The sequence below is a fragment of the Eptatretus burgeri genome, chromosome 11 (genome assembly GCF_056783735.1).
Source record: "Eptatretus burgeri isolate ZD-2024b chromosome 11, Ebu_testis_v1, whole genome shotgun sequence".
NCBI lineage: Eukaryota > Metazoa > Chordata > Myxini > Myxiniformes > Myxinidae > Eptatretus > Eptatretus burgeri.
In genome coordinates, this window is record NC_140971.1 from 60,810,549 (window position 1) to 60,838,464 (window position 27,916).

The window sequence follows — 27,916 nt, forward strand, 5'->3', positions numbered from 1 at the left end:
AACAAAAATCGCATCACTTCACATGTGGTAATTCACATAGTGAACGGAACCAAAAACCAGGATTGAGGTTGTGGGAAGGGGCAGAATGTACCATCAGCCAAATTTAATATACATGGGTTTAGTCCATCCCAGAATTTTTAAAACATTTAGCATTTTATGATTTTTTAAAAAAAACGATAATTGCATCGCTTCACATGAGATAATCCACATCGTGAACGGAACCAAAAACCAGGATTGAGGGGGTGGGAAAGGGCAGAATGTACCATCAGCCAAATTTAATAACATACATGGATTTAGTCCATACCAAAATGGATAAAACATAAAGCATTTTATTATAAAAAAAAAAAAACGATAATCGCATCGGTTCACATGCGGTAATCCACATAGTGAACGGAACCAAAAACTAGGATTGAGGGGGTGGGAAGGGGCTGAATGTACCATCAGCCAAATTAATAACATACACGGATTTAGTCCATGCCAAAATGTATAAAACATTTAACATTTTATGATTTTTAAAAAAAACGATAATCGCATCGCTTCACATGTGGTAATACACATCGTGAACAGAATTAAAAACCAGGATTGAGGCGGTGGGAATGGACAGAATGTACCATCAGCCAAATTTATTAACATACATGGACTTAGTCCATCCCAAAATGTAGAAAACATTAAGCATTTTATTACTTTAAAAAATGTCAGAAACAAGAAAAAAATGTTTTTTTTTTAATGTTAAAAGAGTGATGAAAAAAAAAAAACCAAACAAGGTAAGAATGACACCACATTACGATACCACAATCCAACACCATAATCATCTTCTGGTTTATCATCACGATATCAAGCGATCGGAAGAGTCTGTACCTCCTCGAAATTGTTTCGCTCGGTTTCGGCAATTAATGATAACTAAATGAAAGTGGCATGAAAAAGAAATTCTTCATCTTCCTCGTTTTCTACTTAACTCATGCCCACTCCAAGTCTTCTGAATTGTTGTTGGTTCAAACCCCGCGAGTCATGCCAAAGACTTTAAAAATGGTGCGTGCTGCTTTTCTTGCTCGACGTTCAGCATTTAAAAGGATAAGAGCACGGACAATCCCCATAGGTTGGCATCCATGGGGAAGAGGAAATCCTACTTAGGAAAGGCCTCACTGAGTGCGATGAGAAAATCAGTGCCATTGTTGTGATGTCGCTGGTTCCAAAAGTGTCCCGGGAAGTTACGGCACTTCCTCCAAGGCCAGTGCTTATGTTTGTGTTGTCTAACAGTCCTGTGTTAATCTCGTGTGTGTGTGTGTGCGTGTGTGACAGCTCCACTAAAAACCTTAGATCTTGTTAGAAAATAAAAAGTATAAAACCTGAACAATTCAACAATCTTAAATGTAAGAGTTTATAGTTGAGCCCATACTTTGTCTTGGTTAAAATGATGTTTGAATTAAACTTTTGGGTATAACATTAATAATGAGCCTTTCGATTTAAAGGTTTTGTCAAGAATATTACAAAGTTTTAAAGAAATAATCATGAATGATGCTACACAAGGCAAGGTTCAAATGAAAAATAAAGACTCAATGGGCAGGAAAGCAAAACTCAACGCATAAGGATTAAAAACATTGCCAGAGCTGTACAATTTAAGATAATTTAAATGGTTAAAGGATTGGATGAGAGCCATGAATGACATCAGGTTTAGTCAAGTTCAATGACATCGAAAAGGTTTGGTTTAATCACACATTACATTTTCTTAATTACCCTCTCAGAAGGAAAGGTTATTGCATTTGGGTACATTTGTCTGTTTGTTTGTCCGCACAGAACTTCAGTGTTTTTCTCCACAACCGCTTGCGGAATGAAACAACATTTTTACCATAGGTGCAACTACTCATGTAGAATGTTTTAATGATAATTATGACGTCATAGATTACGTGGTGTGGCAGCCATGTTAGAAAAACGGAAAAACATTGGACCTCTGTATCTGAAACTGCACCAAGGAAAAAATTGAAACTTGGCAGATAGCAAGTACATGGGGAATGAGGGTGATTTTTTTTGGCATCATAGGTGCCTTCGTTATGATGTCATAATTACATATGTAGAATGCTACATCCGATCAGAATGAAAATTTTGAGGGTCTTCGAGGGATAAAAAGAAAAAATAGTACACAGAAAAAAAATTGATGACATCATCAGTCACATGATTCAGCAGCCATATTTATTATTATTATTTGTCAACCTTCAAAAAATTTATTTGAAGTGGCTGAACAGATCGAGGTGAAATTTTACATGTGTGACCACCTGTCCATGAGGAACAAAAGGTTCACAGGTATGATGTCATAAGTCACATGGTTTGGCAACCATATTGGATTTACCCAAAAACCTATAAAAAAAATACACCACTCAAAAGAAGTCCTGGTGAGGGTCTGCAATCTCTGATTTTTCTTTTTCTTGTTTAGATTAAATTATTGAGGTTATTATGCATAGAAACAAATATCACTGCAGGCAATTCAATCTATTTAAAATGAAAGGAAAGTGTCTGTCCCTTTGTCTGTCTGGTGTCCTATCTCTTCTTATCACTTTGAGCATCATTACCAAGCTTCCGAGGCACAATTACCAATCTCTTACAATCCTGCTTGCAGCATTGAAATTTACTTCCACCTTTTATTGCACTCCGCCCAGTTAAAAGTAGACTTTTCACAAAACGTTTGACATGCTGGATTTGACACGATATGTTTGACATGACATCGTAGTACTCCGCTGCGCAGAATTTCAAGCCCAAATGACACAGGTTTATATTTTGCTGTCTCCATTTATTCCATTAGTTATGGGATTCTTGTTGTTGTTCTATGGCTCCACCATCATATCAATGACATATCATCACATCCCCTGTTAAGTTCGCAATGGCCAGCGAATCCAAGAACCCACAAAGGGGCTCCCAGGCTTTGGCCTACAGATATGCCAGTGGAGTGGTCTAAACCGCTTGTGAACTCTACATACGAGGATCACTCATCATATGTATGAGTGGAAGCAAATTAAGAGTGCATTGTGTACCTATGGTCATCAAGATCAGATAGTCTTACATGTCATGCAGGACTGTGTGCAGAGGAGATTTCGTGGGTCCTTTGCAGAACTACACAGGGCCACTGATGCTGCAATGGAATGGCTCTCTTGACTAGATCTTCAATTTTAATTGTCTACAAGATTAAACAAAAGAAAACGAAAGAATCCCCCGTCTGGTGGGGATATTGGCTTCTTCTTCTTCTTCTGTATGGCAGCTTGGCTGCCGGGTGGCTATCATATTGTTGGGGTATGGCTGTGCCACTGATGCAGTGCCCCTCTACCAGTATACTGATACTCATTTTGCCAACCTCGGCAGGATTACAGGCTGAGTCAACCCCACCTGGTGTTAATTCAGCAGATAACGGGGCTCAAACTCAGGCCCCTAAGATCCCAAGCCAGCCACCCAAACCACAAAGCCACCAACAGGATCTCCGCGAGTTTAGAATAAAAACGTGCAATTTAATTAGATCCACAGCAGCACAAATATAAACAAATATGAATCACGTGTCATTGCCGCCAATATTTTTGGAGTTGAAGAGAAAATGTAGCAAACATGATCGAGATTTCTATCCAGTAAGATATAAATGATTTTTGGCAACAAACTGAACAGCAGAGAATATCAAATCCATGTGTGACAGTCAGTAATAATAATGCCTGTGGGTGGATGATAACCCAGTACATCTACAACTACCCCAAATGGAGTAAATTCACAGAAATCATTTCATGGAATGGTCAGAGCAATACCCCCAAATAGGAAGTGCTTTAAGCTCTACAATTTGTATGTGGGGTGACTGAGTGTGGTAAATTCATACCATGTCTTACGGCATTGCTGAAGAATAGGTTGTGAAGTTCGGAGAATGAGGAAGTTAGTACTCGAGGCTCAGCCAAAGATGGAACAAGATGTTCAGCAATTATAGAATAAAACCAGAGTACCCGCCCGCCGGGTGATCTTGTTCCAAACATGCAACACGTTCTTCTGACGCATACCTTTATTTGGGCGTTGTGTCGGCAACTGATAGCTTTGTATAGGCAAAAAAACCCAAAAAACTTGGGGTATGTGCAAGCAGTAAAAACATACCGACTATTTATAATTCAAAACATCTCACTGAACTGGAAAATGTGATGACAGGAATACTGCACTGTAAATGATGGAGAGTTGTAATACCCTCTACCACCTGGAGGCGGCGCTACACGATACACATTAACATAGAGAATTTGATTCCCCCCCCCTCCCCCTTCCTCCCCTCCAAGACCACTGGCAAAGATAAAAAACACCCCTATACATTAATTGGGGTCATGCTGATCCAACATAGCAAGTCTGGATGTAATTGGTCCACAACTGTAGGATTAGTCGTGTGACACACACACACACACACACACACACACACACACACACACACACACACACACACACAGACACACACACACGTCCATTAATTATAGTAAGGATATAAAAACACAATTTTAAAATGAAAGTGCTTCTGCATCACTGCAAGCTTGTTTAAAAAAAGTCATGGACCAATAGAACTCCTCGCAACACACTTTAACTAAGTTTCAATGGCAGTTTTTTGGAAGCAAAATTTAAGGCTCTGAAGAAATAGAACAGAAGATACAAATGATAAAAGAACTGGGGAAAGAAGACGGTGGAAGGCTGACAACACGACAGGCATCAGAAAAAAAAGATGAATAAGAGACAGAGGGGAAAAAAAAAATCAGCTTAAGTACTCGGAGATAAATATGCTGGTAGACAGAGGGAGCAGAGATATTGGGGATCTTCTAAGTTTTATTTTTAATAGACTTTTGATAAAGTTATGTATTGATTGGTGGTCTGTGTTTGATGTCCTGATTTACCACTTTTCCCATACTGCTATTATTCCAGGTTAAAATCAGGACACTAATTTTTCCTACTGGCTTCCAATATCAATTTAAAAGTGTATTTACATCTCTCAATGCTCTTGTCTCTCATGTCACGGGTGTATGAGATACTCTGCAAGTTATGAATTGTGCATCTGACAATGAGATCATTACAGCCAGGTCGGTGGCCTCTACATTGTTTTACCACATGTCTGCCGGTCTATCTGCCTGATGCTGGCTTAATGGTTAGGGTGACGGGCTTTGGATCCTCGGGTCCTGAGTTCAAATCCTGCTCAGCAGTTGAATTAATACCAGGTGGGGTTAACTCGACCTGTCATCCTTCCGAGGTCGGCAAAATGAGTGCCAGCATGCTGGTATACTGTGTTGGAGTAGCGACCCGTCCAAGATTGTGCCAAATAGCCAAGGAGACTACTTCGGCAGCACCAACGCTCTGCACAGAATGTGGTCCCAATCTCCTCCTCTCTCTCCCCGCCGGTCGAGCTCTCTCTGCTCTTGGATCCTCACAAGCTATTTCAATATGCACACATTCTGACAGTAACCCCCTGTTGATTAAACTCTCCACACACCTCAACTCTTTTTTTTCCCCCTCATTTGTGGAACTGCTTCCAGAGATTGTTCAATTGCACTCTTCCCTCCAAGGCTTCAGGCAAGCAGTGCACTATCATCTCATGTCAATCCTCATCTCTATCCATGATAATTTCTACCCCCCATTAGCCATCACTTAGATCCCCACTCTCTCTACCACCTCTGTACACACCACGCGTCATGCTCACTTACGAGTGGGTCGATGAGTGCATCGGACTCACCTATTAAAACCTGTGAAGGTTTTAATGTGTGTGAGGAAAGTGTGCAAGTTGATCAACTCGAAGGAGATAAAAGTCGGACAAGATGTCCATGGGGAGGCTTCAGATGGATCATGGAGTAAGCCAGAAGAATCTGGAACATACAATAATGGACTGAGGAAAAATGGATGAGCGAAATGCAGGCAGACGTTCTATGGTTTGGCAAAATCCATGTTTGCCTCTTGTGTTGGGGAATAATCGTTGTTATTGGATGTTTTGCTTGTGTATAGGGGATAAAAATTGGGCACATTCATCCATTTAAATATGTATTGGAGCTATGTACTTCAAGCGTTTCCATAGGATACGAGCTTAACTCCGTCTTTGGGGGCTCGCTGCAAACATGCTACGACCCTTTAAATACAGATCGGCTTTTGTGATGCCAAAGAGGCCGACGGCTCGTTAAGTGCATCTCAACTCGAGATGTACAAGACCATTGCCTTGGCCAGCTATGGGAGAAGAATGTCGTTTTGCAGTGTGATGACACAATGGAACGTGGAAAGAGTGGTTAGCAGAGGGATTGATTTTTGCCTGCGTTCATGTTGAACATTCACTGCATATGGTAGTTCCAATGGCAAAAGCCCATTATGGTAATTTCTGTGGTGAGGAAGGCAAGATGGACACAAGAGATGACATTGATGTATAAGAATGCATAAAGTGGAATAAAATGGACATCTTTTTTCCTGCGTTTCCTCTCCTTTGCTAAATGCTCTTTTGTTGTTAGTTTATTTCCTTGCTTGGTGTTCACCTTGCTCTTACATGAGGCTCGATTTTGAATCCCGAAAAAATTATTCAGATGGAGTCCTAGATTTTGAAGGAAATTCCCATCTGTCCACAAATGGAAATCCCCATCCGTATATGAGGCAACAAACGTGTACGCTTTGGGTTTCATTTTGTAATACATCGTTCACATTAATTAAACACACTTGCAACAGCATCATTAAAACAAGGCCCCAGGAAAGCACAACACATTGGGAATAAATTCCCAAAGCAATGACAAGAACACATCCTGCACATCACACACAGCCATTTATGTGACTTGTTTTCGACAAACACGACGTCAAAGTTTGAATATCCCACTCCAGAAGCAAGAAAACGTGTCAAAATCCCCACACCACAGCATCAAGCTCTCATTCTCGATGGGATGTTATAATGTCATTGTACTAACCTTTGGGAATGACATTGGATGTGCTCCAAATAATGAAGGCCCAACAGGGAATTTTGATACATTTGTCACTTTCTTGACTGTAACTTCACACTTTGTGGTTATATTCAGGTGAATGTACAACTTATCTTGTGGAATGCTTGTATTTATGTCACAAATTCAATTTCATTGGCAAATTTGCTCAAGCTTTCAAATTTGTTTTTATATTTGAAGATCATGCAAACAAGTCCCAAGTAAACAAATGTAAAATATGTCACAATACGATATGACTGATCCTTATTTGAATAAATCAACTCTAATTGCAAGATGCCCAAGTCTTGATGGCATTTATGTCAAAATAAAGACATTGAGAATGAACGAGGCAGCAAAAAACCCCCTTTACCCTGCTGTTGGGTTATCCCACCTCCCCTTGTTATTTATCCTGTTATTTTTGTTATGTTACTTCCTGGTCAATTTTGTGTTCAAACTCCCCAAGCCTTGCCAAAGGATACAAAAAAAAACAAAAACCCAACTAGCATTAACGGGGGGGGAAAAATGCTTTTAATAATTTTTGATCAAACATTTCATGGTCTTCAAAGCAAAATTTCACAAGGGATGGATTTCACAAGGGAAAAATCTCATTGAACTCCCTGATGACCTTCAGGAATATAGTATTATTTCCGTACCATCTTGTCTGGTGTACATATCGTACCGTCACTCGACATTCTTCAGTCAACTCTTCATGCTCTCAAGAAAGTTGGGATGGGAACAACATTGCCAAAATGACAGAACAACCAATTCTGGCCACTAATCAAAATCAATAAATAAACTAGAAAATGGAATTTGACATGAGTCTGTTCGATGTTGATCCACTGTTCCGTTTGAGCTCAATGAAAGGTCACATTATAAATTAAAGAGAAAAGAAGGGAAAAGAAGAGAAAAGAAGAGAAGAAAAAAGAAGAGAAGAGAAGAAGAGAAGAGAAGAAGGAAAAGAAGAGAAGAAGAGAAGAGAAGAAAGAGAAGAGAAAAGAAGAGAAGAGAAGAGAAAAAAAGAGAAGAGAAGAAAGAGAAGAAAGAGAAGAGAAAAGAAGAGAAGAAAGAGAAGAAGAGAAAAGAAGAGAAGAGAAGAAAGCAAAGAGAAGAAAGAAGAGAAAAGAAGAGAAGAAAGAGAAGAGAAGAAAGAGAAGAGAAAAGAAGAGAAGGGAAGAAAGAAAAGAAAGAGAAGAAAGACAAGAGAAAAGAAGAGAAGAGAAGAAAGAGAAGGGAAAAGCAGAGAAGAGAAGAAAGAGAAAAGAAGAGAAGAGAAGAAAGCAAAGAGAAGAAAGAGAAGAGAAAAGAAGACAAGAAAGGGAAGAGAAAAGAAGAAAGAGAAGAGAAAAGAAGAGAAGAGAAAAGAAGTGAAGAGAAGAAAAAAGAAGAGAAGAAAAGAAGAGAAGAGAAGAGAAGAGAAAAGAGAAGAAAGAGAAGAAAGAGAAGAGAAAAGAAGAAAAGGGAAGAAAGAGAAGAAAGAGAAGAAAGAGAAGAGAAAAGAAGAGAAGAGAAGAAAGAGAAGGGAAAAGCAGAGAAGAGAAGAAAGAGAAGAAAGAGAAAAGAAGAGAAGAGAAGAAAGAGAAGAAGAGAAAAGAAGAGAAGAGAAGAAAGCAAAGAGAAGAAAGAGAAGAGAAAAGAAGAGAAGAAAGAGAAGAGAAGAGAAGAGAAGAGAAGAAAGAGAAGAGAAGAGAAGAGAAGAGAAGAGAAGAGAAGAGATGTCAGATGCTTCTAACTTGAGTTATGATCTGTAAAATTATTTTCAAAGAGCACATGACCTTTGACAAGTTTAACCCAAGTTTGAATCAGTTCATCTTTGTCTTGCAGTCCATATTTATGCAAAGTTTAGTAAAAATTCCTTTGGCAGTTCACAAGTTATTGTGGTAACCAAAAAAAAAAATTAAATCAAAGCAGGTCAAATGACCATATACCTTTGGCTTTTTGAACCCAAAATCGATTCGGTTCATTTTTGTATCATAGTACATGTACCAAGTCTGGTCAACATTCTTTTCGCAGTTCACAAGTTACTGTGGAAACGAAATTCTGCAACACACACATGGACGCATGCACAGCCAGACAGAAAACCCGAAAATCTGCCTCCGGCCTTCGATTGCAGAGACACCCCTTGGTGTCTTGAGTCTTGAGCATGGTCTTGAGTCAGCATGGATTTTGAGTCTTGAGCATGGATTGAGTCTGAGCTTGGTCTTGAGCATGGATAATAATAAGTTAAATCTTTCAATGCAAAGAAAACGTCACCATGTCTGAACAGAATAATTTTATTAAAAGGCAATGTTAAAAGATTCTGTTACAGACTGGCCATCAGAGAGCACTTTTAAAGTACCTGGTGTACAGTAGACAGTCATGGAAGCAACACAAAGATTTCAGCAACTAAGTACATTTTCAATGAGTAATGGAGCAATTTTTGTTCACCATAACAACTTATGAATATATTATATAGGTTAAATAGAGTTAAGAAATATTCCCTTGCAAGTCATTCTTAAGTCAACAAAGGATAAATACAGCTGTACAATTCTTTCATAAAAATAGACCATTTGTACAAAACTTTGTACATATTCTATCACTGAGCATAGTTGAGTGAAAATGCTAAATGCCAAAAAGCATGATTTCTTTTCAACAAAAGAGCCAGCAGGAGGTAAATCCTACAAAGAAAAGGAAAACTGGAGAAGTAAAGAATGCAATGTCCCAGTGAGTATGCACATGCGAGCACATGGGATAATTCATTCTGAGATCGCCAGCTGCATGTCGTACTGCGACTCCCTACATGGTCCTGACAACCCTATTTGGATCAGCTCTGTGTATAATTTGCAGTAGGCAGTCATTTGTGCATTGCTGCTTGATATACAGCTGTAATGTACATTAATTTCAGAGCGGAGTGGGTGGGGGAGGGGGGGTAGAGGGAGGGTTGGATACTGATTGGCAACTTTGCACCTATGATTACTTCCGTTTTATCTAATTTGTTTCTAACTTCTCACCTGCTCCAAGGGTCTGCAAAGGTCCCCGGGAGCAGGTGGGATATTATTGAGATGTGACAACTTTTAACTGTGAAAACAAAAAAACTTAAATGCAAGCCACATTTGCCACAGTGTTGATCAATGGGAATTTGTAACATCAATAACAGGCTTTCTTGCATTTTGTACATCTTTCAGTGACTTCATGGAAATTCATTCTTTATAAGACAGGATAATGGTCTTTTTTTTAATAACGCAACTCAAATCATGTGTGGCAGTCCAAAAGAATTGCGAAAACAGAATTGAAAGTTTCTTCTGCAGAAGGATTTAAGCATTCTTCATTCCACGTTTGATTTCACTTTTGATGACGAGAACAAAGGCCTCCTCATCTCAGCAAAACTCAAGAATAATGAAGGACCTTTATTCTAGTTGCTGGTGGAAATGAGTTAAAGTTATTACAATATGCTGAACTGGAAAGGCTCAAAATTTGAGAGGGGGGTTGAGGGAGAAATATCAGAGTTGGTTTTTGGCTTGGTTTTGAGCATGGATCCTAAAGTGCCCGTTTTGTGTGATCCTGTACTGTAAGCCCAAAATTCGGAAGTAATTATCCCTTGGCTGATTTTGGGATGATTGACAAAGGAAAAAGAAAACCATGAAGTTTAGCATCGTGACAAGAAAAGGAATAAGAGCAACGCACTTTTATCATCGGATAAAAAGAAACCTTTAGACACCAAGTGTACAAATACCAATACAAAATTAATCATTCGCTGTACGTTACCCAGGTAAGCCAAAGACATTGAAGCAAGTCCACATGCTTTCTACACCATGGTACACACAGTGTTCAGAGTTGGATCAAAGCGTACGGATTTGCTTTCTCTTGACCGTTGGTTCGTGTCATACATGGGGTTTTCGAATGCTGGTTGTCCATTTGTACTTTCATGTCCTGAGCAACTTCGGAAACCTGCTTTTGGCCTGGTCCTGTTGTGGGCCACGTGAGTAGAGAAAGCCATTATTATCATTGTTGTTATTCTCTTCACACTTGTATAAAAGTGAAATTATAATGCAAATGTAAAAGGTCACTTGATTTACTTGTATTTAGATGAGGAGGATAAAACAAAATGAGTGATGCCTTCATGAAAATCAAGAAAAAAAAAAAAGTACAAACCAGATGAAAAGTTGTGTATGGAAATACAAATATGCACAAACAATCTGGAAGCAGATTTAAATATGGTGGGTAGAGAGTGTGGGGGGAACAATCACATGTCAAAAGTGTACTTATAAAGTTCTCCATGTGCAAAATAGATGCAAACATAAATACAAGTCTTCCTTGAGGACACAGTCGTAAAGTAAAAATAAATAAATAATTCAATGTTGTGTGCTGTTAGTGCAGATGGCTATGTAAATAAAAAATAATTAATGGTGGTATGTATTGAGTGGTGATAGTAAAGTGTATATTGATAAATAATTCAAAGTTGTGTGGTAGTTGATATAAATATATAAACAAGAAAGTATCTCGAAATGCAGAGAGCCCATCCACTTCCGCTTGTACTCAAACTAAACATGACGAAAAGGACAGCCACAAAAAAGTGTACATTTTATTCATGAGTGTTCTCCATATTCTCATAATAAGGGTTTGTTCAAGATTTGATGACAAAAGCTGAATTTGTTTCAAAGATTATGGCCTAGAGTAGACAGACACACCGAAGCTCAATGGTATATAGATTAAAGAAACACAGAAGCGATTAAAAAAAGGCGGCTGTCTCACGTTTTATGCGCAGCGGATGGACCGATAAGGCCTATTTGTACTCGCCTTGACTTTGCTCTTTCATATTATGACCCAATTATTAATTATTCTTCACCATATTCTCACAATAAGGGTTTGTTGAAAATTTGATGACAAAAGCTCAAATGGTCAATAAAGTTAAGGCCTGGAGAGAAAAAACACACACACACACACACACACACACACACACACACACACACACACACACACACACACACACACACACACACACGCACACCACACACGCACACGCACACACATACGCACACACACGCACACGCACACGATTGCAAAACCCAGGATGGCCTAATAATTCAAAGTTGTGTGTTGGCAGTGGAGATGGTAAAGTGTATACAAATAAGTAACGATTCCCAAAAGCATATATATACAATGCTGTACTATTCTCTTATGTAATTTTTTTTTTGAATTCGCAAAATGCCAAATTGGCTCCGATCCCAAAACAATTTGATGTGCCTCATCCAGAAATATTATTACATGCACGTGCAGAATATGAAAGAAATACGTGCAGTCATTTTCAAGTCTAGGCTCCAGATGGACGGACGCACACACGGACTGACAGGACCCAAAATACAAGCCCTCAGCTGGGCTGGTGCCTGGTTGGAGGCTAAATATACTATAAGAGTTATAAAATAGGCCCCTTAGGCTTTGAAAGTCAAGCTCATCTATTTAACTGCTTTGGCATCCTTGGAGTGTCTTGATCGTTTCAAAGTAAAATATTCAGCTTGAAATCAGTTTCAGCAGAGAGGAGGATGCTCTGGGATCTTTAGCAATTCCAGAGGTAATGAATGTCTCAATTTATGGCACTTCAACATGGTTTGAGTGGCATTTCCACATAACCAACAATGTGGGATTGGTGGGCACTTGGGAGGGTGGTGGTAAGCGAGGCGGGGGGGGGGGAGGATATGTTGATGGAAAATCTCATGAACTACTGACAATGTGCAAATGTTATAATGACGAGTCTCAACAGAAATTCTGTTAAGATAAGCGGAATGGACAGTTTACTCTGTGTCCAAAAGTGGAAATAAGGATCAGTGAATATGCTGAACTACTGTGTTGAAAAATAGTCAAATTGATTAATTTTGCAATGTACATCAGTCGTTGGACTGGATCAGCACCCGCAGGCTACGTCGTGTCACGAGGAAGACGTTTTCAAACGCCGCCGCCTTCATCACAAAAATATATAATTTTATTTCAAATGCAACATTCGTAACTTGTCTCTCCTGGGAGTGTTAGGTTTTTCCATAAACATTAAAAAAATTATCGAAGCCCAGGTGACTTTCAACTGTTCTCTGCTATGGAAAACAACCTGGTCTCAAGGAAAGACTTCATCAATTGATGAGTTCAACACAGCCTTAGTACGTAACATTAGATTTAAAATCCTTAAGGTTGTGCTGACTTCAGTTGTATCTGAACCCACAATCAGTCCAGTATCATTCCATTGACCACTTTCTTTATGAACCAAATGTGAATTTCTTCATTTGCTTTTCTCAACGTTGTTCATGAAATTCCTCCCCGATACCCTCCTCCATTGTAAGTATTCTGTAAATTTTTCCCTGGATGGCTCTATGCATCCAATAGTGAAAGAACTTTATAAAAGGATGGTATGTGCTGCTTCCTTGCTTGATGCTCAGCATTTAAAAAGGATAATAAAGCACAGAAAAACAATTGGCAACCATTGCACAGGCTTTGTGGGGCTAAGGGCCTCCTTCTGCATTGTAGTTCCTGGAAAGGGAACTCATATTTTTACAACATGGAGTTAGCGGTGCTTCCGCAGTCAAGAGAAGAAGCTAAAGTGTATTTCATCACAAAAATTGTCAAAGGTATGTTGCACAAGTTATTTTAAATGTGTAAAAACACATATATGGTACCCGGTACCTCGGTGATTGCTTACATCTAACTTACAGTTTTGGCCAATGATGACATTGTTACTCAGTTACTCACAAATGCAGTACTTGGAAGGTAAATGATCGCCGACGGTGTCAGATATGTCTCAGAAAACCTTTTGAACTGTCTTTTATTCAAAACGAGAAGGTTGATGAAATTTTTGATTCAAAAAAAAAATGGCACAATGCTCATTTAAAAAAAAAAAACCGAAATAAATTATATGTGGAATATATGTGGATCGGTCAAGCAATGAGGGAACAAATCTTACCTCTGTTTATAGAGGTAGAATGCGAAGCCAGAAAAGATGAGCGAGAAGAAAGGCACGAGGATGGCAATGGCGACTGAGCTGCTGTTGGCACCGCTGCGCTTCCCCGGGGGTGTCTTCTCATCCTGCGGGATTCCTGGCGCTGAAAGGTAGCATGCTTAGCTCCATCTCACTGTATGCACATCTGGGCCATTAGGAGCATTCATGCTGCATGGAATTACAATTGCATCTTGAATGGATCATCTGGCAAAATGAATGATAGATTATCCTACAGTTATGCCTGAATGTGAGGAGCATTAAGAATATTGCAAGCAGAAAACTGTCATTGAATGTACAAAGAAACACTTATTTTAAAAAGGAATTCAGATCCCTTTAAATAATGTTATTAAGCAAGGATGCTAAAGATATGTACTGTACATGGCCAGCAGGAAACATGAGTTCAAACAATGGCAAATTTCAAAGTCAAAGTTTCATGTCTTTGTAGAATTTTAAAATGTTGGGAAAACTGTCGGAAATAATCCACTGTCCGAAGAGCTACACCGCAATGATCTTACATCGAAAAAGTATCGCCGTGAAAGATGTTTACACATTCAATGGTGTCATATCAGGGTGTTTGACAGATGTGATATTATGCAGTATTACAAACGTGCCGGTAATCACAAATCCGTCTTACCCAATCTCTGCATGCCGAACTCTCCGAAGCCCTTTGCCTTGATGAAACCCTGATAGACAAAACTTCCGTGTTCTGCTGACACCTGGCCGGCACGGTGAAAACAAAGTGACAACATCCTTTCACCTCCACAATGACACTTACAAACACAGCTTTGCTTTCAAATTTAATTTGACATTTCATCGGAAGGGTGGTCCTTTTGGTCTGTGCCTGGCTAAATATCCATGCTAATTAGACCGCCATTTTGAATGGCTTTTTGGATGCATTCTAGCCGGTTGAATGAACACAATGAAAGCCCCTTAATGGCATTTGCGAAATAAATGCAGACAATTGTACTTCCACGAGGCATTCTGTTTTATATCTTTTTCTGAGTGATGCCATTAACATTATGGTAACAAAGCAATATCTGCCTAATGTGTTTATATGTTCAAAGTACATGGAAAACTTATGTTCCATGCATAGACTTTTGCATGTATCAAATAAGCATACACAGATATGTTGTGTGTATGGCAACAATGTATTTCATTGTAATACATAAACAAGAGTTGAAAGAAAAAAAATAAAGGATATAATAAAATGAACTTACAAAGCCATCCATGATCCAGTTTTCATCCTTAAATTTTCCAACAGATGTATGGGTTTGACTTGTGATTTTCTGGATGGTAAAGATCAACTTTGATTCTTGCTCATTATAGGTTCCTGCACACAGTTTATAACACAATCACACAAATTAATCACAAGAAGCATCCACCTGACAGTCAAAATACTGTGAAATAAAGGAGACTCAATAAAGGTGCAAAAAGAAACTGCAACATACAACTGCCTTCATAACTAGTTTCCCGAGGGACAATATTGACTTAAATATCATTATACAGGAACCAATATGCACTGAAGAACAGAATAACAGGAGGCAAAGCATCAGCAGGCAAAAAATGGGACAAAGGGAAAACGGGAGAATAAGTGCATATAGATGCATGAGGGGAGGAAATGCGACTGAAGGGTGGGAATGAGGTCTCAGAGAATGTCTTCAAGCTTCCAAGGAAACAACAGAGGAAGCAAAGGGAGAGACCATATGGTGGAACTGGATAGCAGAGTTCAAATCCTGGAAGGAATACCTTGAGACAATAGACTTGAGAAGACAGTTCCACAGGTAAAAGAAGAGGGGATTAATGCATGGAGGTAAGCTGCATTTGCATGCTATTGGCATTACATGTGGTAGGCGCTTGGGTATCTCGGTGGTGTGCGTTTCTTTCTACGCTGTTGCGGATGACTCATCAACAAGTGATGAATCTGGTTGAGTTGCTGAGGGGGCGGGTAGCATTGGGCTTCTCATGTATGTTCTCCTTGTGAACGTTTTCAGCTGTGAAGGAAGCCATGAAGGGTTTGGAACAGCAAAGGGTTTACCTTACGTAGCTTTTCCTGGTTGCGTTATGCAGCTTTCTTTGGCTAGAAGAGCGTGGGGGTGAATACACCTGCAAGGTCATGTAATCCATCACCATAGTTGACATAAAATCTTTCCTTTTCTCCAATGTCCTCATCTCAGATTGTCAATTTGGAATCAGACCAAGTCACTGTACCTTGGACATGTTGCTTCTACTCTTCCAACAATAGATGGAGGCCCTCACTGTCAGACATGGGATCAGGGTCATCTTTCTGGACATATCTCTCGAGCTTTCTATAGTCTGGCATCCCGCTTTGCTCTCCAACCTCTCTGCCTATAGAATCCAAGGCCAACTCCACTCTCCTAGCCAACATGTGGCTCTCAACCGAGTCTTTTCATCTCCTCTTTCTGTCACGGCTGGAGTGCCACAAGGCAGTGTTCTCGGCTCCATCCCATTCCTAATCTTCATCAATTATCTATTTGACTCTGAAAAATCCTCTTTATCTCTTTGCTAATGATTCCACCCTCTGCTGTGACTTTCCTCATCCTTCAGACAGACAGGGAGCAGCCTCTTCCTTCTCTTCAGACCATGATAAAATCACACATTGGTCAAACACTGAGAAAACGTAGAATCTCTTTCTCCCCGAAAGGGTTGTGGAGAAAACCCTCGCATCTATTTTCTCAACAACACACTTGCCGAAATTCAGTCATTCAAAATCATGGGTCTCACTCTCAGCCATGATCTTTCTTGGACAAACCACATTTCAACATTGGCCTCCAAAGTCAGATGTGACTGGGTATCCTCCATTGTGCAGTGTCCTTCTTTAGCACACCTGAACTCCAATCCACCTACAAGGCTTTCATCTGCAGCTTGATGGAATACTGCTCTCCACTATGCACTGGTGCCCCTTCCTCACACCTTGCTCATCTTGACGCTGTGGAAACCAAGGCCTTCCAATGTAATTTAAATTTCCCACGATGAAGCTGAGTCTATGCGGACTTATCACTTTGACATTGCTGAGAGGTTGGTGGCCTCTCTGTCTTCTTCCACCTCCTTTATGGTGTGGCACACTCTGCCCTCTCCATACTTTATTCCCTCCATGTATTTGCAGAGAGCACGTAGTCTACCAGCAACTCTTTTCTCGTGAAACTCCCAAAATCCTGAATCACTGCTTACCTTCACTCATTTATTTCTCTTTTTTTTCTCACCTGTGCAACAAACGTTCACATCCTCCTAAATCTCATTCTTCCCTCAAGGTCTTCAAGGCAGCTGTTCACCATCATCGCAGGTCATCCCCCATCCAAAACCATGATATTTTCTACACCGGTTAACAGGTCAGGTCAGGTATGGGAGCATGCACCAGAGCAGCACATCTCTGCGTCCACTTTCCGCCGGCACTCCAGGGGCCTCCGTCTGGCCATCCCCCAGGCATATGCCTGGCCCATTGTCTTCCTCCGCTCATGAGACTCCCTCGCTGAGAGAATCTGGTGAGCAGGATCAGCGTCAGGAAAATGAGCCACAGGTCCATACAGCCGCAGCTGACACTCACAGACTATGCAGGTAACAAATCTCATTTGAGTCTCTCTCAGCAACCGCTCGTTGGACACAAAGTCCGACTGATGATGGCCAACGATTCTCGGAAGAGACCTGGTACCAAAGGAATTAAGTCTCTCTCTCAGATGTCTGGTCAGAGTCCAAGTCTCACATCCATAGAGCAAGAAAGGAAGCACCAAGGACCTGAAAACTCATACTTTCATCCTCCTGCACAGGTATTGGCAGCACCACACCCCATGATACATTGAATCCATGACTCCCCAGGCCCAACCCAGACGTCTGTTGACTGCTGGATCACAGCCGGGCAGAGACATTAATATCACTGCCAAGGTAAGTGAATCTCTCCACGACCTCAACATCCTCACCACAAACAGGCACAGACAGGACAGCAGCATCCAAGATGTCATTGAAAGCCTGGATCTTAGTTTTGACCCAGGATACCTATAATCCCAGCGGCTCCGACTCCTCATTCAGCACCTCGTGGGCCCCCAAAAGGATATCTAGAGTCTCCGCAATGATGACGGCATCATCTGCGAAATCAAGGTCAGAGATCTTGACATTCCCAACTGATGCACTGCAGCTTGATCTCTCCGACATCCTCTCCAGAATCCAGTCCATACAAGTGCTGAAAAGGTGTGGGGGCAAGTACACACCCCTGGCAAACTCTAGTAACAACTGGAAAATAAGTCACAGATGGTACCACCACATCTCACAGCACTCTCGGTACCAGAGTATAGTTCAGACATCAGATCGATCCATTTTGGCGGCACTCCACGAAGACCAATAATCCTCCAGAGGGCATCCTGATTCACTGAATCAAATGCTTAATAGAGATCAACATCGGCTGCAAGCAGCCACTGCCGAAACTCTCGTCTGCATTCGGTGAGGACACGAAGAGCAAGGATATGGTCAATCGTTGACCTCTTTGGTGTAAAGCCTGATTGCTCTGGATGCTGGTTCTCAAGCAGATGATGGATACCCTATCAAGAATCATCCGAGCAAAGACCTTGCCCGGCATTGAGAGCAGCGTCACCCCTCGGTAGTTGTTGCAGTCTTGGCAATCACATTTCCATTTCCAGAGAGGGATACCAAGGCCCCTCTTCCAGTCAGTTGGGATCATGCCTGTGTTTCAGGCAGAGCACAGAACTGCATGCAATGACATGAGTGCAGCATTTCTACCAGCCTTGAGAAGTTCAGCATGGATGCCACAGATCCCTGGAGCTTTACCCCATTTCAACTCAGTCACCGTAACCGGTGTTTCCACAAACGAAGGTGGACCACAGTTGATTGGACGGTCAGCAACAGGGATTGTAACACCCCTGACGTCCAACTCGACAGCTGGGGGATCAGCTTGTTACAACTGCTCAAAGTAACCGGCCGAGTGAGCCTTCACTTCGGACTCCTCTATCAAGAGCCCACCACCCTCTGCTCGAACTGCAGTACACCGAAGGATGGGCTTGGATGAACGCAATGCCTGAATTCCCCTGTAAGCAGGACGAGAATCACATGACCACAGGTGACGCTCTACCCCCTCACAGATTCCTCGCACATTGGCCTCCTTGTCCACCCTTAGTGCTCGCACAGTTTTACGCCTCAGCTTCCTGAACAGCTCAGCTCTGCCATTCAGCCTGGCCCTGTGACTCTGGTCAATGATATCCAGTGTCCCTTGAGAGACAAAATTCTTCTTCGCCCTTTGGTGAGTTCCAAGGCATCCACCAGCAACATCAAGGACGGTGGTCTTGAAGGCACTCCACAACTCTTCAGGATCCCCCAAAACACCCAGACCCCCCAAATCTCGACTCAGCCTGTTCGCAAACTCCTCAGATACCCTCTCATACTTGAGCTTGCCTTGGCTCGGATGGGACCATTCTCCCAGATTTAAGGTGCAACTTAATGGTCAGTATTGAGGAACTGAGCAATCCAGTAGACCCTGCAGTTTGGATCACCTTCAGCGACAATCAACAAGCACATGGACAATCTCCTTTGCCACACCTCCAGCATTGGAATACCAGATCCATCGATGAGCTTGTGAGCGCTGAAACTATGAACCAGCCACCCTGAGTCCATGACTTCTTGCAAAGTCAAGGAACTTAGTGCAATTCAGGTTCACAGTTCCAGACCCATGGGGACCAAAACACGTCTCATAACCATAACTATTAGTTCCAGTCGATGCATTGAAATCCCCCAAGACTAGAAGGGCAGCTCACCTGGGGCACTGATCAACCACATACTCGAGCGTGGCATAGAATGCATCCTTCACGGTGAGATCACTCACCTCTGAAAGAGCATATACAGAGACCAGGGAAATGACACCCAAGGAGTGATGAATCTTTAGTCTCATAATACACTCGTTGACTGGTGTTACCTCAATTATCATTGGAGTCAGCTTCTTGGACACAGCTACAGCAACTCATTGGGCATGGTAACCATCAAAGCGACCAGACCAATTGTAGGTGTAACCACCCATCATGATCTCGCCACATGATCTCGCAGTCTCCGGACCTCAGAGAGTGCTGCAATACCGATGTCCAAACGCTTGGGCTCAAATGATAACAGAGACAGTTGATCATCCTCTCTTAGGGATGGGACATTCCAGGCACCCACCCGAAGTGACCGCCTCAGGTTAACCCAAGGAGACCGCCCATCTGGTGGACGACTCCTCAGCACCACCCCAACACACACTCCTGTAATCTGACCCGGGAATGCTACCTCATGGTTTCCCTCCTGTCATCAAAGATTGGGGTCCCGAAGGCTTTGCCCCAATCCCGTCATTCGGTGAGCTGCCCTGTGAAGGGAAGCTGCACAGGAAGTACTCCCACAGAGTGGGTTTTTGGATTTTTTATGCTTCTGGAATGTTTTGCAGAAGGAAGGGTTTTACACTGTCTGGAGTGCAAATCCTGCCACCAACCTCCTAATAAGAAGTAACCCAACTGCAGGAGGACATCTGCAGACACAGTCGGGCACTAGATATGGATTGCCGTTGGCTCATAAGGAGCTCCTCCGTCCTCTGACAGGTTTTGTTTTGAATCCTGCTGGGTGTCCATATCCAAACACCATCCTCACCAGGAAACCTGGTGGGGGAGACTGTTTAGTCACCAACAACCCGACCATGGAACAGGTTAGTACAGCTTTACATGATACCTGTAGCAAGTCAAACATCTGATCTGGCCTGACCTGACAATAATTAAATGAGGTCAGCCAAATGCCTGACCTGACAGCTTGTTAACCCCCCCCCCCCCCCACAATCTTTACTTCTGTATCCATCTTGTCCACCACTTGAGTTCTTCCCTACCCCTCATCATTACCTGCATCCCTCAATATGCTATAATAAGGTTACAGTGCCAGTACTGTGATAAAGCCCAGCCAATGATATAAATTAATGTCAGTGATGATGAAAGGACGTCCAGTGAACACTACCATCATTCAGATATATGCAGCCACTTCTGCAGCAGAGGAAGACAATGTAGAAGAGTTTTATGGAAAGTTGCAGAAACTGGTAGAACAAGTGCCTGAAGGAGATGCTTTAATTATTATGGGAGACTGGAATGCAAAAATTGCAGAAGCAGGGGCACCAGGGATAGCAGGAAAGCATGGACTTGGTGTCCACAATGAGCCATGGGTGGTGAACGTTGGAATTCTGTGTGGATAACGATCTTGTAATTGTAAACACATGGTTCAAACAACCCAAGCATAGATTGTACACATGAACTTCACTTGATGGGAAACCTATAAATCAGACTGACTACATTAAATTAATAGAAGATGGAGATGTGCTGTGCAGACTGCAGGACAGATCATGAACTCCTTGTGTAAAACTTTGTCAAACTGAGAAAGACTCAAAAAAACTGGCATAATTTTGAAACCCCACTGTCCTACAACTTTTTTTAACCCTTGCCTTGCGCAAGCATTGTGAAAAGTTTATCACCGCATGCACAATAATTTGGCAGGAAAAACCAAGAGCCACGGAAGTAACATAGTGCAACCACCAAAGGCAAGTCTGGGAAGTGGCGTGCACATCTGATTTGACATCACAGCATTGTGCTCTATAGTTATGTGCATATAATTTTGTTTGTGCAATACTCCCATTATATCAATCTCATGTCTAAAAAGCCTTTAACATCTGGAAAGCTAGTGGGACTTCGAAAAGGAAGCTTTCATCGCTTTTTATTAAGCAAAAGGTGTTGTTGTTGCAGAAGTGTGACATGGGTGTTTTGGTGAAATGCCTGAATGAGGAGTATGGCATTGATACATCAATGGTCTACTATCTAAAGAAACAAAAGGAGCAGATATTAAAATTTTATGGTGAGAGTGATGTGCCCAAGCTAACGGACAAAAGGAAATAGTTACATCAGCCAAAGACTGCTGACATCGATCATGTCTTGATGGAGTGGATATGGAAATGTCATTCAGAGAATTTTCCCCTGGACGTGCAATAATCATGACACAAAAGAAAACTTTTCACGCCAAATTAAGCCAAATATCATCGTGTGAATATTCGTCTGGTTGGTTCAACAAATTCCAGAAGAGGAATGGGCTTTAGTTTGCTTAAGGTCTGTGGGGTGAAAAGCCTCAGCTGACCAGGAAGCTGCAGGGGCCGCCGACGTCAAAGAACTTGCAAGGCTCGTGGAGGAAGAAGGCTTATTGCCTGAACAAATCTCCAATGTCGACGAAAAAGCTTTGTTCTGGAAGTATCTTCGGCAAAAAACCTATGCTGCTGGAGAAGAAGCACCACCATCGGGCATTAAAGACAACAAAAGGAGCCTAACCGTACTTGCCTGTGCCAATGTTGCTGGCACATACATGTGCAAATTGTTGTAAGAGTCGGAAGCCTCGAGCCTTCACTGGAATGAAGGTCTTTCCGGTGGTTTACATGAGTAGCAAGAGAGCTTAGGTGACAACGGCCTTGTTTCTTGCTTGGTTTGAAAACCACTTTGTACATGAAGCAAGGGTGTACTTCCACACTGCAGGCTTTCTGGATGTAGCCAAGGTTTATTTGCTCCTGGATAATTGCTCAGCACACCCGAATGCCGATGTTCTTGCGAAAAACAATTGGTATGCCATTTTTCTGCCAACAAACTGTGCATCACTACTCCAGCCAATGGGCCAAGGCATCTATATTCACTCAAGGTGAAATAAAAGAACCTGTTTTTGCAGAAAATGCTGGAAAAGTACCACCATGGCATGAGGTTGGAGTCCTTCAATAAAGAATTCACCACAAAAGAAGCGACCTGTTTGGCTGAAATACTTGGAATGCTGTCATGGCAGAAACATTATGTAACACTTGGCACAACTTGTGGCCATGTAACCTATTCTCTGATGGTGACTTTGCTGGGCTCAATGGATCAGACGAGAAATGAATGATGAAGGAGTTATTGGACTCTGCCAAGGCCTATCTATCTCCAAAGAAACGGCAAATGACGAAACCATAGAGGAGTGTTTCAATATCGAAAAGGATGCACCTGTTGTTAATCAAATGACTGATAGTGAAATAATGAACATGGTGAGGAAGACAGACAGAGATAAAACACCAAACAGTGATGATGAGGGAAATGAAGTGTTGCTCGACGAAGATAAAGTGCCAATTGATGAGTGCATTAGCTTAACTGAAAGACAGAGTCGTGGCATGGAACAGAAGAGCTTCATTAATGAACAGCGAATCATGTCAGTGTATAAATTACAAGAAGTATTTCAAGGAGAAAAATCCAAGTACATAAAGCAGCAAAAACTCCTCGATATGTTGCTGAAAGTTAGATTCATAAGTCCCACTCTGATTCTGTCCAGCCTGCAGCCTTCTCATACACATCTGGGTGTTTGCTCTCCAGTTCACTCATTTCTTGTACGTCGAGATAAGCGGACTTATCGGAAGTCCTCCAACATTATTATTCCTCCAACAGACCAAACACCCACAGACCATTCTTGCCACCACCTCTTTCACCATAGCTTTCCTCTTCTCCAGATCCATTGCAACATGTAGGTAATTTTGGTGAAGCGATTTATCTTCAGATGAGCTGTAATTACTGTAGAAATACAGGAACCCCTTGCCAGACAAGCCAACAAAGGAGAAGAATTTGGTAAGTGAATCTATCTGTGTATATATATATATATATATATATATATATATATATATATATATATATATATATATATATATATATATATATATATATATATATATATATATATATATATATATATGCATTTCACGACATGGCCAGAAGTATGTGGGACACCTGCTCGTCCAACATCTCATTCCAAAATCATGGACATTAATATGGAGTTGGTCCCACCCTTTGCTGCTATAACAGCCTCCACTCTTCTGGGAAGGCTTTCCACAAGATGTTAGAACATTGCTGTGGGGATTTGCTTCCATTCAGCCACAAAAGCATTCTCGAGGTCGGGCACTAATTTTGGGTGATTAGGTCTGGCTCGGAGTCGGCGTTCCAATTCATTTCAAAGATGTTCAATGGGGTTGAGTTCAGGGCTCTGTGTGGGTCAGTCAAGTTCCTCCACACCGATCTCGACAAACCATTTCTGAATGGACCTCACTTTGTGCACGGGGGCATTGTCATGCTGAAACAGGAAAGGGCCTTCCCCAAACTGTTGCCACAAAGTAGGAAGCACAGAATTGTTGAGAATGTCATTGTATGCTGCAGCATCAAGATTTCCCTTCACTGGAACTCAGGGGCCTAGTCTGAACCATGAAAAACAACCACAGACCATTATTCCTCCAACAGCAAACTTTGCAGTTGGAATTATGCATTCGGGCAGGGAGCGTTCTCCTGGCATCCGCCAAACCCAGATTCATCCGTCGGACCACCAGATGGTGAAGCGTGATTCATCACTCCAGATAACGCATTTCCACTGCTCCAGATTCCAATGGCGATGAAATTTACACCACTCTAGCCGACGTTTGGCATTGCATATGGTGATCTTAGGCTTGTGTCCGGGTGCTCGGCTATGGAAATCCATTTCATTAAGCTCTCGGCAAACAGTGTTTGTGCTGACGTTGCTTCCAGGGGCAGTTTGTAACTCAGTAGTGAGTGTTGCAACCACCGACAGATGATATTTCCGCGCTACACGCTTCAGCACTCAGCGGTTCCGTTCTATGAACTTGTGTGGCCTACCACTTCACCGCTGAGCTGTAGTTGCTCCTAGACGTTTTCACTTCACAATAACAGCACGTAAAGTTGACTGAGGCAGCTCTAAGCAGGGCAGAAATTTGACGACCTGACTTTTTGGGAAGGTGGAATCCTATGATGGTGCCACGTTGAAAGTCACTGAGCCCTTCAGTTTGGAACATTCCACTGCCAATGTTTGTCTATGGAGATTGCACGGCTGTGTGCTTGATTTTATACACCTGTCAGCAATGGTTGTGGCTGATATCGCCGAATCCACTAATTAGAAGGGGTGTCTGCATACTTTTGGCTGTGGAGTGTGTGTGTGTGTGTGTGTGTGTGTGTGTGTGTGTGTGTGTGTGTGTGTGTGTGTGTGTGTGTGTGTGTGTGTGTGTGTGTGTGTGTGTGTGTGTGTGTATGTATGGATGTATGTATATATATATATCGAAACATGTGGAGTGTGACAAGCACTCCCTCGATCTCCTTTGAACATCGTTCTCCACCAAAGTGTTAGCTCCAACCTCGAGGCGTCAGCCCGGTGACTGCCAAGGTCAGGTATGGGAGCATGTGCCAGAACAGCGCGTCGCTGCGTCCACTTTCCGCCGGTACTCCAGGGGCCTCCGTCTGGCCATCCCCCAGGCAGATGCCAGGCCCATCCCCATCTCCTTGAGATGATGGTCAACCTGCTGCAACCATGAGGCACGTGGTCGGCCCACTGGCCTCCTCCACTCATGAGACTCCCTCGCTGAGAGAATCTGGTGAGCAGGATCAGCGTCAGGAAAACGAGCCACATGTCCATACAGCCGCAGCTGACGCTCACGGACTATGCAGGTAACAAATCTCATCCGAGTCTCTCTCAGCAACCGCTCGTTGGACACAAAATCCGACCAGCGATAGCCAAGGATTCTCCGAAGAGACCTGGTACCAAAGGAATTAAGTCTCCGTCTCAGATCCTTGGTCAAAGTCCAAGTCTCGCACCCATAGAGCAAGACTGGAAGTACCAAGGACCTGAAGACTCGGACTTTCGTCCTCCCGCACAGGTACCGGCAGCGCTGCACCCATGATCCAGTGAATCCATGACTCCCCAGGCCCGACCCAGACGTCTATTGACCTCCGGCTCACAACCTGCGGAGACATGAATATCACTGCCAAGGTAAGTGAATCTATCCACGACCTCCAACATCCTCACCACAAACAGACACAGACAGGACAGCAGCATCCAAGATGTCACCGAAAGCCTGGATCTTTGTTTTGACCCAAGAAATCCGTAATCCCAACGGCTCCGACTCCTCATTCAGCACCTCGAGGGCCCCCAATAGGATGTCTAAAGTCTCCGCATAAGATGACTGCATCATCTGCAAAATCAAGGTCCGAGATCTTGACATTGCCAAACGATGCACCGCAACTTGATCTCTCCGACATCCTCCCAAAAATCCAGTCCATACAAGTGCTGAAAAGTGTGGGGGCAAGTACACATCCTGACGAACTCCAGTAACAACTGGAAATAAGTCAGAGGCGGTACCACCACACTTCACAGCACTCTCAGTACCAGAGTAGAGTTCAGACATCAGATCGATCAGTTTCGGTGGCACCCACGAAGACCAAGAATCCTCCAGAGGACATCCCAATTCACTGAATCGAACGCTTTACAGAGATCAACATAGGCTGCAAGCAGCCCCTGCCGAAACTCTCGTCTGCGTTCGGTGAGGACACGAAGAGCAAGGATACGGTCAATCGTTGACCTCTTTGGTGTAAACCCGACTGCTCTGGACGCTGGTGCTCAAGCAGATGATGGCGAACCCTATCAAGAATTATCCGAGCAAAGACCTTGCCCGGCACTGAGAGCAGCGTCACCCCTCGGTAGTTGTTGCAGTCTTGGCGATCACCTTTCCCTTTCCAGAGAGGGACAACAAGGCCCCTCTTCCAGTCAGTTGGGATGATGCCTGTGTTCCAGGCAGAGCACAAAACTGCATGCAACGGCCGCGAGTGCAGCATTTCCACCAGCCTTGAGAAGTTCAGCATGGATGCCACAGATCCCTGGAGCTTTGCCCCGTTTCAACTGGTTCACCGCAGCCCGTGTTTCCACAAGCGTGGTGGACCACAGTTGGTTCGAGGGTCAGCAACAGGGATTGTAACGCCCTTGACGTCCAAGTCGACAGCTGGGCGATCAGCGTGGTACAACCGCTCAAAGTAACCGGCCCAGCGGGCCTTTTACTTCAGACTCCTCTGTCAAGAGCCTACCACTCTCTGCTCGAACTGCAGTGCTCCGAGGGATGGGCTTGGATGAACGTAATGCGCGAATTCCCCTGTAAGCGGGACGAGAATCACCTGTCCACAGGTGATGCTCTACCCCATCACAGATTCCTCGCACATAGGCCTCCTTGTCCACCCTCAGTGCACGTACAGTTTTACGCCTCAGCTCCCTGAACAGCTCAGCTCTGCCATTCAGCCTGGCCCTGCGACTCTGGTCAATGGTACCCAGTGTCCCTTGAGAGACAAAATTCTTCTTTGCCCTGCGGTGAACTCCAAGGCATCCACCGGCAACATCAAGGACGGTGGTCTTGAAGGTGCTCCACAACTCTTCAGGACCCCCCAAAGCACCCAGACCCCCCAAGTGTCCACTCAGCCTGTTCCGCAAACTCCTCAGCTACTCTCATCCCTGAGCTTGGCAGCAACATCCAGCCTCGGCTGAGATGGTACCATTCTCCAGGATTTAAGGTGCAGCTTTAGAGTTGCTACAACAAGCCTGTGGTCAGTATTGAGGAACTGAGCACTCCGGTAGACCCTGCAGTTCTGGATCATCCTCCAACGACCGTCAATGAGGACATGGTCAATCTCCTTTGCCACACCGCCAGCGTTGGAATACCAAGTCCAGCGATGAGCTTGCGGGCGCTGAAACCATGAACCAGCCACCCTAAGTCCATGACTTCTTGCAAAGTCAAGGAACTTAGTGCTATTCTAGTTCATAGGTTCCTGACCATGGGGACCAACACACACCTCATAACCATCCCTATCAGTTCCAGTCGATGCATTGAAATCCCCCAAGACTAGAAGTGTATCTCGTCTGGGGCACTGATCAACCACAGACTCGAGTGTGGCGTAGAATGCATCCTTCACGGTAAGATCACTCGCCTCAGTCGGAGCATAAATAGAGACCAGGGAAATGACACCTAAGGAGTGACGAATCCTTAATCTCATAATACGCTCGTTGACCGGTGTTACCTCAATTATCATTGGGGTCAGCTTATTGGACACAGCTACAGCAACTCCTTGGGTATGGTAACCATCAGAGCGACCAGACCAATAGTAGGTGTAACCACCCACCATTATCTCGCCGCAATCCGGTCTCCGAACCT

General features: G+C 43.0%; 1 protein-coding gene and 1 long non-coding RNA gene across 5 annotated transcripts in view; one reads left to right on the forward strand and one right to left on the reverse strand.

Moving 5' to 3' along the window:
* Positions 1-15,094, forward strand: part of LOC147017205 (uncharacterized) — a 57,042-nt gene extending 41,948 nt beyond the window's left edge. Inside the window, exons 2-3 of the long non-coding RNA XR_015049398.1 lie at positions 13,855-13,988; positions 14,542-15,094. This is a non-coding gene — a long non-coding RNA (uncharacterized LOC147017205). The remainder of the gene's footprint in view (positions 1-13,854; positions 13,989-14,541) is intronic.
* Positions 9,180-27,916, reverse strand: part of LOC147017206 (CUB and sushi domain-containing protein 3-like) — an 879,227-nt gene continuing 860,490 nt past the window's right edge. For all 4 annotated transcript variants that reach the window (XM_085846657.1, XM_085846658.1, XM_085846656.1 and 1 more), the window contains 4 exons: positions 15,096-15,208; positions 14,513-14,594; positions 13,843-13,981; positions 9,180-10,864 (listed from right to left, as the gene is read on the reverse strand). In XM_085846657.1, the coding sequence (XP_085702783.1) occupies positions 10,705-10,864; positions 13,843-13,981; positions 14,513-14,594; positions 15,096-15,208 (494 nt within the window). In that variant the 3' untranslated portion in view covers positions 9,180-10,704. The remainder of the gene's footprint in view (positions 10,865-13,842; positions 13,982-14,512; positions 14,595-15,095; positions 15,209-27,916) is intronic.